Raw genomic sequence first — 14,292 nt, 5'->3', positions numbered from 1 at the left:
GTGCTCACTCATTTAGACCCCTCTCTGTGCCTCTTGACAGAATGGACACCTGCAGCAGTGTTTGGAGACGGTGCGGAAGGAGTTCATCATCTTCAACAGGGAGAAGTAAGTTCTTCACCTCAGGAAGAGGCTGTCCAGCGCCGCCGGGTTCCCCGCCCGGAAGCCGCTGGGAGGCTGGGAGGAAGGAGGTCAGGTGCCTCTGGATTTGATCCAGACTCTGCCCTGTGGCCTCACTTCACCCCTCGGCCTCCCTGCAAATGAACCTGGAGCAGAGAAGCCGGCTCCCAGGGGATGAGGACCGGAGCCCTGGGCTGTGCTTGGCTCTGCCTGGCCACAGGACCCTGAGGCCAGGTCCTTGGCCTTGCTGGACCTCCTGGTCACCACACAAAGTAGAAATCCGATTCGTACAGTGCAAAGGTTGTCACGGAGACGCCGATCCTGTGCCCAGTGTGGTAGGATTCTCAGGTGAAAATGTGACTGTTTTTGACCCGGGAAGGGGAGGAGGGGCGCAGACACCCACGGAGCCTGAGCCAGTAGTAAGAAGGACTACCCAGAGTCTCTACCAAGTTCTTCTCCAGGCTTAGCCTCTACTCAGCAAAGACAGTGGAGGTCTTTGGCTTGGAGGCTTTGCAGACCTCTGCAGCCTTGGTCCCAGCTGATGCTCTCAAGAAGTTCACAGAGCTGTGGCTGATGTGTCCCTGTCTGATCTGCTCTGGACTACGCCTTGGGATGCGGGAGCATCAATCAATGGGCTGTATATCGATGGCCCCTTGATTCTACCGAAGTCTGTGTCATTGGTAAACTACCTCAACATCCCTTTTAGCTCTCCAGTAGCCCCATGGGTAAACCAAAGGAGAGAATATGTCCCCCGTGTTTTGCAGGTTGCCCTGTGCAACAGGGAAAGCGTTCCACACCCCATTGGAAATAGTGAACTTGAAAACTCCAAGTTTCCAAAATTACAGCCAGCACCTTAGGTTCCCTCCAGTCTTGGGATTCCGTGGTGCAGCCCACACCTTGACTAGGTAAAGCAAAGCAGGTAAGACCAACTGCACATGCCAGGCTTCGGAGGCCCTCCTGCAGCCACTGTCCCACGCTGTTCTGTCCACAGATGTTTGACTTCCTCCTCCTCAGTCAGCGTAACTGAGAAAAACGGGATTCAGATGGCAGCCGTGGCTGGAGGCTGTGCCACCCAAGTGAGGTGAGGGTGGGCTGTGCCGCGGGTATGAGCAGGCCGGGCACGGTGGCTCACGCCTGTCATCCCAGCTACTCAGGAGGCTGAGATCTGAGGATCGCCGTTCAAAGCCCCAGGCAGGAAAGTCTGTGAGACTCGTATCTACAATAAACCACTAGAAAATCAGAAGTGGTTCTGTGGCTCAAGCGGTAGAGTGCTCGCCTTGAGCTGAAGAGTGCAGGGACAGCGCCCAGGCCAAGTTCAAGCCCCACGACTGACCAAAAATACCCCCAAAACAAAAAGGAGATGAACAGGGCCAGCCAGGTTTCCTGGGACCCCAGCAGCACAAAGCAGGGCGAAGACCTCCCCAAGGCACAGGGAAATGCTGGGGGACTGGCTTCGTGGCAAGAGCAGCAGGAGGAACAGCGGCAGAGCGGAAGGTCAGCTGAAAGGCTGCTTCGAGCTCTGCGTCTCAGTAATTCTGAAGAACTTGAAATCAAGAAATTGCATGGAAATCAGGACCATGGCACTCGGGCTCAATCAGAGGAAATTGATGCCTGGTGGAGAGAGAGACAGATCCTGACATACTCATCCTGGCCAATAAAGGACTCGGAACACAGCCGAAGCGACAGGACCATGGACGGCTGTCATTTTCTGAGGGCATCAAGAAGCTGTTCTCTGCTGGGTGCTGGGTTGGTGCTTGATATTGATTCCATTTGCTGTGTAGTTAACTCTCTCCTGCCTGGATCCGTAAGCGCGTGCTGAAATCCGGATGGAGCCTCGCCCGGGGCCCTGCGAGGGGCTTTGGAGGTTGCGGGTCTCGCATCGCATCCGTATTCTCATTCTCTGTGTCTGCCCCGGTGCATCGCCCGCGGCCCTGGCCGCACCCGCCCCTCACCGCTAATCAGGTTTGTGCTGTGCTTGTTTGCAGGCTCAGGAGGCAGCAGGGGCCGGGCAGCCAACTCTTGGACCCCGAAGGCCGAGTGGGAAGCCAGGCCCCGAGCAAGTTCCAGGACGGGCGCAACAACAACCTCTTCACCCACAGCTGCCCCCGAGGCTGCAGCCACTAAGGCCCGCCCGCAGCCCCCGGCCATGGCTCCGTCCGCGCCCAGCCCACCCAGAGCCCCTCTGTGCCACACACCCATCTCACCTCTGAAAAGCCGTCAGATGCAGAGCGAGCCGCGGACTCCCGCTGGGAAGTCTGGGTTCTGGTCCCCGCTGCTGACAGGCTGTGTGAACTTGGACCAGTCACACGCTCTGTCTGTGCATCCATCAAGCTGTCCGCCCACCCATTCCAGCGTTGTGAGAACCCACTTGGACAGCACACATGCAAACCCTGGGAATTTAGAAATCGATTATACTTGCAAAAGGGAACTTACCATTGAAGTGCATCGCCATCACCCAAATCGCAGCCGGGATTGAGCCCAGCCCAGCCGCTGCTTCCACAGTCCTTATGTCAACACTCCTAAGTCCAGAGTTCAGCCAGATGTCTCCTATCTGTAAACTTCCTGAACGGTGCAGTGTGCAGATGAGCCTGGTTCCAGGGACTCTGGCTCACAGGGACCTCTGCATCTCCCGCCCCTCCCCCCCCAGTGCTGGGATAGCAGCCGAGGCCCTGTGCAGATGGCTGGGCATTGGGCACTGGCTTCTCCAGGATGTTGTCCCGGCTCTTGACGGAACGTCCGGTCCCTATCAGGCTTCCTGGTTTTCCTGTCTGAGAAAGGTGTCACATCGGCTGGTCATCCATTTTGGACAAAGGGTATCTAAAGGCACTGATGGCGGCTTCCTAGTCATACATTAGGAAGGGTGGGTTCCTTAGAAAGTCTGTTCTAGAAGGAAGTCAGTTCACTCAAGAAGCAAACTGCCCTATGGCCTGGTCAGGAAGAAGCTTGCCCTTGAACTGGAGACACTGAAGCTTAGCAACTACAGCTCAGGCTTTGTACTCAGGTTTGAGGGCAGAATCCCACTGAGCTGAGCAGCTCGAAGACCTCAGGCCCCTGTGTGCGATTGCTCATGTCTGCTTCCTCAGTTTGAAACAGGAAGACGACCTCTAACCTCTGGGGCTGTCACAGGACAGAGGGCCCGGCCATTGGGCATCCTCACCACCACCATCATCAGACTCCTCTTCCTGCTTGTCGTTATGTGGAGACACTCACCCCTCCCCGTCTCACCAACGGGCACATCTGTCTGCTGCTCATGGGTGGGATTCTCTGGGTTTTCCCTCACAGGGGTATTGACGTCTGGCCGTCCCTGGAGAGTTCAAGTATACATTTTTTTTTTTTACTTCTGTATTTCCATGTGTCACTGTGGACTTGGTAAGTCAAACCTGGGGGCCATTGGTGTCGTCTCAGATTTCTGAAGAGACATTTTAGCACATGATAAGGTTTTATACTACAAAAAAAAGTCACTTTTCTGCCTTTGAACCAAGGCTGTTTCTAGACTGTGTTGCCTGTGTCGGTCTGCGTGTCCTGTCCCTCCTTGGTCTCCCTTAGTCCCTGTCAGCACGGCCCTGTCCCCTCTCACTGTGACTCTGGGCGATTTCTCACCGAGCCCAGCTGATGACTTGACTTAGGGGATGGGAGCCGGCGCTGTCCGAGACACTGGATTCCCTGCCTCTGTTCAGGTCAGCCTTCCTTGTCCAGAATAAACGGTTTCTTGGCTATGGCTTTGCCTGACTTTGGTCCTCATTCAGGGTTGGGTAGGATTGGCAGTCGCATCTCTTTGAGAGAAGGGGGTGTCAGAATCAGAAGCACAGAGATGGAGTTCGCCGCTTTCTGACATGATCACAACATACTCGAGATAATTGACTTGCAAAAAAAGTTTTTCTCTTGCCCACAATCAGGCTTTTTTTTGTTGTTCGTGGAGCCTGAACTCTGGGCCTGGGCGCTGTCTCTCAGCTCTTCAGCTCAAGGCAAGCGCTCTACCCCTTGAGCCACAGCGCCACTTCTGGCTTTTTCTGCTTATGTGGCACTGAGGAATCGAACCCATGTCCTCATGCGTGCAAGGTGAGCATTTTACCACTGAGTCACCTTCCGCCCCATAACCAGGCTTTTATGCCTGTGTGGAAGCGTTGTGTGATGGCAGGATTTGACCTTGGCTCTGCCAGCCGCGTAGCCCATTGGAGAGCCACGACTGGACGTGGGCCAATCAGAGGGGAAATCCTTTCCTTGCGAGAGAAATGGGTGAAGGCTGACTGCAGACAGGCTCCGCCAGGGGAAGTGCACGGGAAATCTTTCTCTGCTAATTACTCAACGGTCAGAGGGCACAGAGGCCCTACGGTCATAAAGACTGAGATCAGGCAAGCGCAGGTTTCCCGCTTCCCCCGCAGTGCGTCCCTGCCCCCACACGGCCACTCTCTCTCACCTCTGCTCGCCACACCTGTCAACATCAAGAGGAGATGGGTCGGGGCCCAGAGCCTCACACAGGCCCAGACTCCCTGCCTTGCGTTCCTCCACTCCTCCTGGTACTTCCTGGACACACTAAAGGAAGTGCAGCTTGCACTGAATCCGCTCAGGCGCTGCCTTGGGAGGGTGGAAGCTACAGGGAAACTGATGATCAAAACCGCCACGTGCGGGTTGGAGAAAGACCTTGTGGTGGTTCAGGCAGAAGGGAGTTTACTAGGAGAAACCATACCCCACCTGCACCAGATGGAGGTGTGCAGCGGGCGGACTTGTGATGGAGAGAGATTACATAGGGGAGAGAGGAGGAGGGGCCCTCAAAGCCTGGGACCTCCCCCTGCCCCAGGTGGCCAGTTACCTGGTTACAGCTGCTGGGCGGGGCTTCTAGTGCAGGCCCTCCAGTAAACACAAGAGAACAAACGGAAGGGACCATTCTCCCTGCCTCCAACCCCCCAGCAGGCCTAATAGCTACCTACTGCCATCTTGATTTCATGAAGTCAGAAGAGAAGCCATCATTCTCTCTACTCCATGCCTACCCTATGCCAGGCACTAAAGGAGGGTGACATAGCTCAGTCCACACACAAACTCTCAAAGCAGTGGAGAGCTTCCCCTATCCTCTGCCAACGAGGGTTCCTTTTCCTGTGGTTGGGGATGGTGGGACATGCACTCCCCGTGGTGAGTGGCTGAGGAAGGAGCTCATTCCAGCCATGGTGTTTGGAGCTCGGGCCTTTAGGAGCTGCTGTGGTTTGGATGAGGTTGTAGACATGCGCATGCACTCCCCAACCCCCCCTGACAGCCTGGGCCTGCTCCGTCTGTTCCCCCCCCCCAACCTGTGACCTCCACAAATGGAGCCAAAGTCAACCTCTTTTCCTTAAAACTTGCTCAATGTGTAGTGCTGTTCTCAGCAGCAGGAGGCGGATGAACACGCGGTGAGCCTCCCCACCCCATCTTCTTGCCGACTTTGCGCTCCTTCCAGGGCGGTGGCCGGTGGACAGCAGCCCCGGGTGCGCTCAGCGCCTCGCCTTTGGGCTGGCTCTGGAGACAGCGCAGCAGACACCCTGCCTCGCTGGACAGAGCCCCACGCCTCCCGCCTTCGCCTCAGAAGGGATCCCCTGGGACTCTGCTCTGAACGGGCAGCAGCTCTGGGATTCTGGTGTTTGTGAAGGCTTCTTTTATTTTTCTTTTTAATCTTCCCTGAAAGCAGAAGGGAACGTCAGCGAATGCTGAAGATGACAAGGAAGAAGGCGTCCTCTTCACAGACAGCTCCCGGCTCCCAGGAACTGATGATGAAGAACAGCGCACCAGAGGCCAGGGCGGGAGGGGCTCTTGTCCTCCACGTAGGTCCTCTTGAGACACACGGACACAATGCTTTCCCACTTGGGACTCACAGGGGCGTGCTGGTGCCTCGCCACATTTCCCGGAGTGCTGGGAAAAGACAGGACTCAGCCGGAGTCAGTGGTTGGTGCCTATAATCCTACCTACTCGAGGCTGAGAGCTGAGGATCACACTTGGAAGCCAGCCTAGGTAGGAAGGTCTGTGAGATTTTGATCTCCAGTTAACCAACAAAAAGAGCTGTGGATCAAGTGGTAGGGCAAAATGACAACAACAACAAAACCTCAGGGCCAACACACACACACACACACACACACACACACACACACAGCACTCACATAACTTTTCCCATTTAGAGATTAAATCCTGAAATGCAGGACGTTCAGGGATTTGAGGATGGTCAGGAATGTGTCTGGATGATAGCCTACGGCATTCTAACTCCTCTGAGCTCACTGTTGTAACTCAGCTAAGTTCCTCTCTGCTGATTTATAAATACCTCCTGGGTACTATCTCCCACACACTCCAGTCACTGACCAGGCAAGTCCTAGGAGGGTTGAGAGCCGCACGAAGTAAACGCCATAAACAGTGTTGGCTGTTATTCCCGCTGCTGTTGCCTACTGTGTTGTGTTGGTGTAGCTCTTTTTGCTGTTACTACAAAAATATTGTTTATGTTGATGCTGCTCTGGTTACTGCTGTTTTTCAATTGTTGGAGAATATGTCATTTCTGTCATCAAAGCCACGTAGTTAACCTGGCATATAAATGTGTAAGTAGAAAAAAATTAAGTTTAACATTTCTAACTTAATATGGTTGTTAATTTCTGTACACCACCAATTCGGCACAGTAAACTAAGATACATTTGCCAAAATTGAAATCACAGCTAGTTTCCATAGATTCAAATTATATGCATATACATATGTATGTATGTGTGCATAAAGTTAGTTTCCATAAGTCAGCTAAAGTTTCCATGAATTCAAATTATGTATGCATACATATATATACATGTATGTAGACATATTTTATAGACATTTGTATAAAAATACCAAAAAACAATATGTTCTTCAATAATGGCTTTCCCAAGTTCTGAACAAAATTTCTCAGACATCCAGAAAACTCTATCCGAAAAGAAAAAGCAAAAAACAGAACTTTATCCAGAAGTTGATGGCTCACACTTGTAATTTCAGCTGCTCAGGAGGTTCAGATCTGAGGACCATGGTTCAGAGCCAGTTCCATGAGACAAATCTTATCTCCTATTAATCAGCAAAGGGCCAGAAGTGGAGGTATGGCTCAAATGGTAGATAGCCAGCCTTAAGCAAAAAAGCCAAGCCCCTGAGTTCAAGCCCTAGCCCTGGCAGACACAAAAACAGAAGAGAAAGTAAAGGAAAAAGGAACAGCATGCAGCAAGGATGGTTATTGTGTCGCCTCTGAACTATGTGCTCATTAGCTTCTCGGTCACCACCTGGAGAGGAAGTGTTCTAGAGTGACATCATTGGAACGGCTCTGAATGTAAAGCCGCTGCTATGGGGTGGGTGTCATGGGGGGGCACAGGTGGCTTCTGTCCACAGAGGTGTGGGCACTGCCGCCGCAGCTCATTACGTCAGCACCTCTGATGATGTTGACGCTGCTGGAGGCACTGCGTGCACGTCTCTGAGCTATCTTTGCTATCATCATGGCTGCTGCTCTTTTGCTGATTGTTCTTTCTGGAGGTTACAGTGACACTATTGATGATGATGATGATGATGATGATGATGATACTGTCAGCTTCATTCACTGGCTTCCGGTTTGCAAGCCAAACGTAAAGCCAGGCACAGTTAACTAGCTGCACAACAGAGAATGCAATCTCCACGGGGGTTTCTGCAGAGGTGAGTGTCCCCCTGCCCAGCCTTCCGGGGCAGGGGATGGGAACACTGTGCTCGCAGCATGGGCCTCCGCCGTCCTTCAGAGCCTGAGCCACTGAGTGCTGCCTCCGCAGGGCACAAGGCTGTCTTCCTTCAGCACGGAGGAGGAGGCCACCGCCTGATCTCCTCATCACCAATTTAAGGACATGAGAGACCCAGGACTTACAAGGCCTGAGTATCTGGTTTGGTGGCCTCTGTGTCCAGGATCAATGTCTGAATATCCTGCTGGTCACCCGCCAGAGACGATGGCCCATTGCCTATTCCCCTGAGAACACTCACCTCAGTTCTACTGTTCCCCCGCTGCCAGGGTGCTGGTCCCCAGCCTCGGCCCTGCTCCTCACTAGTAGCAGCCTCTGCAGCCAGCGTCTCTAGAAAGCAAGGTTCCCTGTGCACCTGCCTTTCCTCCACACTGAAGCTCTTGGTGTTGCACTGGGGTAGATCCTGTAGGTTGGAACAACAATCCACAGGAGGGAAGGCTCATCTGGGCTCACGGCTTCAGAGGGCTCAGCTCATGGTCATTTGGCTGCTCTGTCTCTGGTGGTGTGAGGCAGAGCATTTCGATGGAGCACCTGGTGGAGCAGAGCATCTCACCTCATGACAGCCAGGAAGCAGAGAGGGAAAGACGGGAGGGGCCAAGGACAAGCTCTGCCCCAGTGACCTGCCTCCTCCACCACGTCCCACCTCCTACGGTCACTACCACTGCCAAATAATGCCACCAAATTATGACTTCATCAGTGAATTCATCCACTGATGAGGTCAGAACTCTCGTGAGCCAATCACCTTCCAAGTGCTGCCTCCAGCATCAGCTGCACTGGAAACCAAGCTCTCAACACCAGACTTCAGCTCCAAACAGCAACAGCCCTTCTGGGTGTGAAGCCTGCCAGACCTGCCTGCCCTACAAGCCAGTATCGCTGGGAAAGCTAGCCACTGACTTCCACTGCCTTGGTCCATTTAGGCCGCTGTCAACCAGACCCACAGAAGTTGGCTGATCTAACAAGCCCTTATTTCTACTGCTCTGAAGACAGGCATCTGAGGTCAGGGTGTGGTTTAGCCAGTCAGGGGCCTTCCCATGGTCACACCCTCAGGTATCTGGCCTGGTGAGAGCACAGCAGAGATCTTCCAGTTGATCGTCGTTGTTAAAAAGACCACCAATCCATTGTGGGGCTCCCCCTGGCCACCCTATGTGAGCCTAACCACCTCCGGCTGTAGCGGGGATCAGGAATGCCCTCCAAAGCCGCCACTGACAAAGGATTGGTCACCAGACTGGTGTCATGGAATATGGCAAGTTTTAGTGGGTGGAGTTAGGGGAGGAAGTTAGGTCACTGGGTATACCTCTAGAGGATCATTGGTGGCCTGGCCTTCCTGTTTCTCTCTCTTCTGTTTCCTGGATCCGATGAGGTGAGCAGCCTACTTCTCACAGGCCCAAAAGCAATACGACCAGTAGACCATAGGTTTCAGCCTCCAGATCTGTGAGTCCAAAGAGACCTTTCCAGCTCTTCGATTTTCTCAGATATTCTGTCACAGTAATAGAAAACAGACTTCCCAGTGCCTTCCCATTGGGAGTTAGGGATCTGACATGTAAGCTGTATCTGCATATCATCAGGAGGGAAACCCCCATGTGCAGAAAGGAGATTCCAAAGACTGGCCAGCCACAGTCATGACAATGCCCACGCCAGCTGCCTCACACGAGGGCCCTCCACACGATGCTCCTACGTAATAGGTGCTCAGGAAGTAGTGACCTCTCTCCCCTGTATAGACTCATTATCCCTGTGTTTGTCCACTGTAACCAGAGCTTAAGAGTTCATCATGCAAAGTTGAACCTTACACAACCAGTTTCCAGCAAGATGTGTGCAAATACTAAGCTATTCTTCTCTGAAAGAATATAGATACTGATAATCTTCCTGTTAGGTCAGTACCGTGAGCCTGCCATTCAGGGGGTGAGATAAAGTGCTATGTTGCTTGGTTCCCACCTACTGTGCTTATTTATGCTTTTTTAAAAAATGTATTCAATAGTTTAGAAGCAATAGGGGGAAATTTTTACATAAAAAACCACTTGTGTGATAAAAACATAAAAATTAACCTGACAAGATGACATTGGGGAAACATGAAATTTAAATCACAATCATCACAGAGTTATTATCTCTAATACAGAATTTTCCATAGAGTTTCCCAAAATCACAGGAAGAGGCAAAGAGGAAAATGAACTGAGAAACAAATAGATTGTTGGCAGATGAAGCAGAAGTCTTAATGTGACTGTATGAAGTAGCCCTGTGATGAGAAAGGCAAGTAGAAATGACTTTCAGACTCCTAGCCAGGATGCAGCAGCATGGACCACATTTACCTTTCCACCTGGAAAACCATTAAAAACAGACAAAGAGTACAAAACATCCACTTTCTAGACACTGGATATTAGACTCACAGTGAACACACAACCACACTACCTTCGGCCCTGAGAAACTTCCCAGGTGCTGCTGTGTGGAAGGAACCCAGGAGAGCCCAGTGGGCACACGGTGGGCAGAGATGGGAGGGCACAGCCCTGGAGAGGAAGAATTGTAGAGCGCCAAAGAGGCCAACCACAGCTGCTCGGAAGAGATCCATCAGCAATGTGGGGGGAAGAGAGAAACATTTGAAAGGACTCCAGAGAGGAGTGCTTGATGCTCACACAGGCCTGGGAGGAGTTACTCCCTAGCCCAGCCTGTAACGTGTCTTTATTTCAGTCACTCGACAGAGGTCTCAGATAGATGTAGGGGAATAACAACTATAGACTAAACATGGCTCCCCTCATTGAATAAATCTTCAAAAGCAAGTTCAAAGTGACCAGTCTTTCCAACTTCTTAACCGTACCTGAGAACAAATCTCATACAATATTCCTTTTGTGTAGGAATATAAAAATATCCCAAGAGCAAATAAAATGACTAACATTCAATCAAAGAACCAAGTCCCAGAAATGGTACGATTACATTTATTGTTTGGTTGGAGTGTAGCTTTGAGTGAGAGTACTTGACAAGCATGTCTACTGCCTACACTCTGTCCTGTGGAAGAAGTGATATCTGCCAGGCCTGCCTGCAGATGACAAAGCATCTTGTTACCCGCCTGTGATTCCCCGTACACGTGGGACGAAAGCTTCAGAACTGAAAACAGCCCTGATGTGGACAACTGACCCTTGACTGGCTCCACCCTCAGTCCACCTACAGCACCAGCCTGTACAGGAGGAACGGCAAGAGACTCCAGCAGTTTTCTTCTAAGTGTTCTGAGGATCTGGCATCATGCCCTGGGCATGTGAGTAAATGAATGTTTTCCTACTGAGCTGCACCCGCAGTCCAGTGATGAGAAACTGTATTAACCTTCTCACTACTCAGTTCCACAGGAAATACTTCAACCAAAAGACTGCAGGTAATTAAGATATCCTGGCCACAGACACACAAATTCCAACATCAAAACAAGAACTAAGATTATGATAGCCTCAAAAGACAAGAATCCATAACAATACACTAATGAAAGTGAAGTGGACAAATCCCAACATTTCAGAAGAATGGTTACAAGAAGGATCCACAGAATTAGGGCAACTAACAACTTAGTGATTCTGGATGATAAAAGGAATGAGACATATGAAAAAGGAATTGTATGAAGATACGGGAAACCCTGAAAAGAAAACTGAAATTCTGGAAGTGAAAAGCTTAAGTAAAAATTTTGAAAAGCTAAAAGACTAGATCACATAGAAATGAGACTATCAGAGATTGAAGACGATATACATGAGTTAGAACATTCAAAGAATGATAAGGGGAAAAAGGAAGTACAAGACCTCTGGAACACTATTGAAAGACCAAACCTATAAATCATGGACATTGAAAAAGGAGAAAATACGCAGGACAAAGAAACAGAAACAGGAGGCCTTTGTAACACCAAACAACCAGAAGAGAACTTCGTATAGTTAAAATACTAAGAACAATGGGGGCATGGGGAGGGGGAAATGGGAGGGCAGGAATGATAAGGGGAAACAAAGGAGGAGGCAACAATGCTTGATAAGAAATGTACTCGTTACCTTGCTCATGTAATTGTAACTCCTTAGTACACAGAACAATGAAAGAATATTGAACACTGAAGGAGAGAAGCACCAGGCCAATATAAACAAACCTGTCAGAGTAACAGCAGAGTTCTCAACTAACTATAAAAGCAAGGAAGGCACAGGATAATGGATTTTAAGCCCTAAAAAGAACTGCCAGATCAGTGTACCCAGCAAAGGCATTCTTAAAAATGAGAAGAAATGAAAACATTTCTGATTAACACTAAAGGAATTAATGATTACTAGGCCGACACTGTAAAGACACCTAATAGAATCCTACAAAGAAAAGAGGAAGTAAGCACCAATGAAAGGAAAAAATAACTTTACTAGATGAATAGATAAACAAGTGAGGATTTAAAAAAAATCAAACATTAAAAACAAAAATTACATATCTTTCAACAATAACCCTCAATATAGTCTCAATTCTCCAATCAAAAGACAGTGGTAAGTTGGATTAAAAACTAAGACCCAACCATTTGTTACCTACAAGAAACACATTTCACTGGCACAGAAAAAATAAGTTTAACTGAAAGGATAGAAAAGATCTGGGTACCAGTGGCTCATACCTGTAATCCTAGCTACTCAAAAGGCTTGAGAACTGAGGATTGCTCATTGCTCATGCCCAGTCTGGGCATGAAAGTCTATGAACCTCTTATTTCCAATAAACTACTTAGAAAAAGCCAGTAGCAGTGCTGTGGCTCGAGTGCTAGCCTTGAACACAAAGAAGCTCAGGGACAGTACCCAGACCTTCAAGCCCAAGGATGGAAAAGTCACTCCAAGTAAATGAAGCCTGAGTGCACACAGGAATAGCTATACTCATATCTGACCAGATCTCAAGTCAAAATTAGAAGACACAAGGTCTCTATAATCAAAAAATTATTATAAACAGATATATACCCAATACCAACAGAATTTCATAAAATAGGCAATAGTGGATGTAAAAACACGAATAGTATGTGATTTCAGTGCTCCAGCCTTACTGCCAGGTAGGTCATACAGGCCAAATATCAAAAAGAGACTTCAGAATTAAATGACATGTAGATCAAATGAACTTAAAAGATCTATAGAATATTCCCCCAACAGCCACGGAACACTCATTCTCAGCAGCTCATGCAACTTTCTCCAAAATAGGTCATATTTTAGGACATGAAGCAAAAACCCCCAAAAAACAAAAACAAAAAGTGAAACAATTCCATGTGTTATCAGACAAAATGAAATAAAATTTTTTTAAATCAACATCAAGAAAAGCTACAGAGGAATATACAAATACGTGGAGACCGAAAAATACCCTCTTTTGAACAGTGAGAGATCAGAAAATTGCTAGAATCAAATGAAAACAGGAACACAACATAGCTTCAGTGACACAGCAAATACAGAGCTGAAATTAAAGCATGAGTTCCAAACAAATAGACCAATGATTCACCTCAAGCTCTTAGAAAATAAGAACAAGCTAAATTCAAATCACTAGACTGGTCTGTTGAGCCTAGGTGGCCGCCTGGGAACCAAACCATGGCAGACCTCAAAGCACATCCAGTTATACCTCCTTGTAGCCACCCCTGGTGGTTCCTCATGGAGGCCTGGGGATCATGACTAGAGGTCTGGTGATGAACAAGACATCTGGGGATCTTTTAGCAGGAGCAGATGGAAGAGGACTATCACGTGGCTGGTTGGGGTAGGGCCGGCCCAGGGACAGCAGGTTGCTGTGCCCTGAAAGGAGACACCATGATTTGGCTGACAGGGGAGAAGGCAAAAGAGGCTCAGAGATGGAGGCCGATTCCAGGGAACAGTCGGAAGGGTTTGGACACTGGGTTGGGAGCTGAGAAATAGAGCTGCCTAGGACCTTGTGAGTGTCATTCAGGAGGGGGAAATCTACGTCAGGGTGGGATGTACAGAGGAAGCTGGGGTATTCAGGGCTGAGGCTCCTGTTTTGTACTGTGAGACCCAGGCAGACTATCTAGAACCCGGGAACTCTAGCCGAGAGACAAGTAAATATTTGGGAGTCCTAAGCATACAACTGCCTCATTCGCCCTCATTCCCCGGTTCCCATAGCAAGATTTCCCTGTTGTTTGTCCTCTCCATGTCACAGTTCCTTGTTTTAATTATTGCTATATCTACAGAACTAGCAAGAACTTTCAAAAGACTGAGTACAAAGGCAGTTGATCCCTGAAGAGGCTTTCTTCAGCTGCTCATGAGTAATGGAGCCCAGACTTGAGCTCCAGTCCTCTTAGTCCCGCTTCTTCTTGGAGCTAACCTATTGTATTTTTTCATTAACAAAATGCACGAGGCAGGCTCATCTGTAAAGAGAAAAGGTTATTTTGCTCCTGATTCTGGAGGCTCGTAGTCAAGGTGGTGGCCTTGCTGGTACTGCCCCAAGGTGCTGCAGAGCAGCACGTGGTAGGAGACAGCTGGTGGGTGGCCCCAGCAGCCCCTCC

At 49.6% G+C, this 14,292-nt stretch overlaps 1 protein-coding gene across 2 annotated transcripts in view; it reads left to right on the top strand.

Annotated features, from left to right (window-relative positions):
• Stk32b (serine/threonine kinase 32B) overlaps positions 1-3,558 on the top strand; it is a 175,422-nt gene extending 171,864 nt beyond the window's left edge. For both annotated transcript variants that reach the window (XM_042670318.1, XM_042670317.1), the window contains exons 11-12: positions 41-105; positions 2,103-3,558. In XM_042670318.1, coding sequence (XP_042526252.1) covers positions 41-105; positions 2,103-2,241 — 204 coding nt within the window. In that variant the 3' untranslated portion in view covers positions 2,242-3,558. The remainder of the gene's footprint in view (positions 1-40; positions 106-2,102) is intronic.
• The last annotated feature ends 10,734 nt before the right edge of the window (positions 3,559-14,292 follow it).

This window comes from Dipodomys spectabilis, unplaced genomic scaffold, assembly GCF_019054845.1.
Source record: "Dipodomys spectabilis isolate Male_0828 unplaced genomic scaffold, ASM1905484v1 ptg000532l, whole genome shotgun sequence".
NCBI lineage: Eukaryota > Metazoa > Chordata > Mammalia > Rodentia > Heteromyidae > Dipodomys > Dipodomys spectabilis.
Note: the sequence above shows the minus strand (reverse complement) of the source record. Positions and strands in the feature narration are given on the sequence as shown.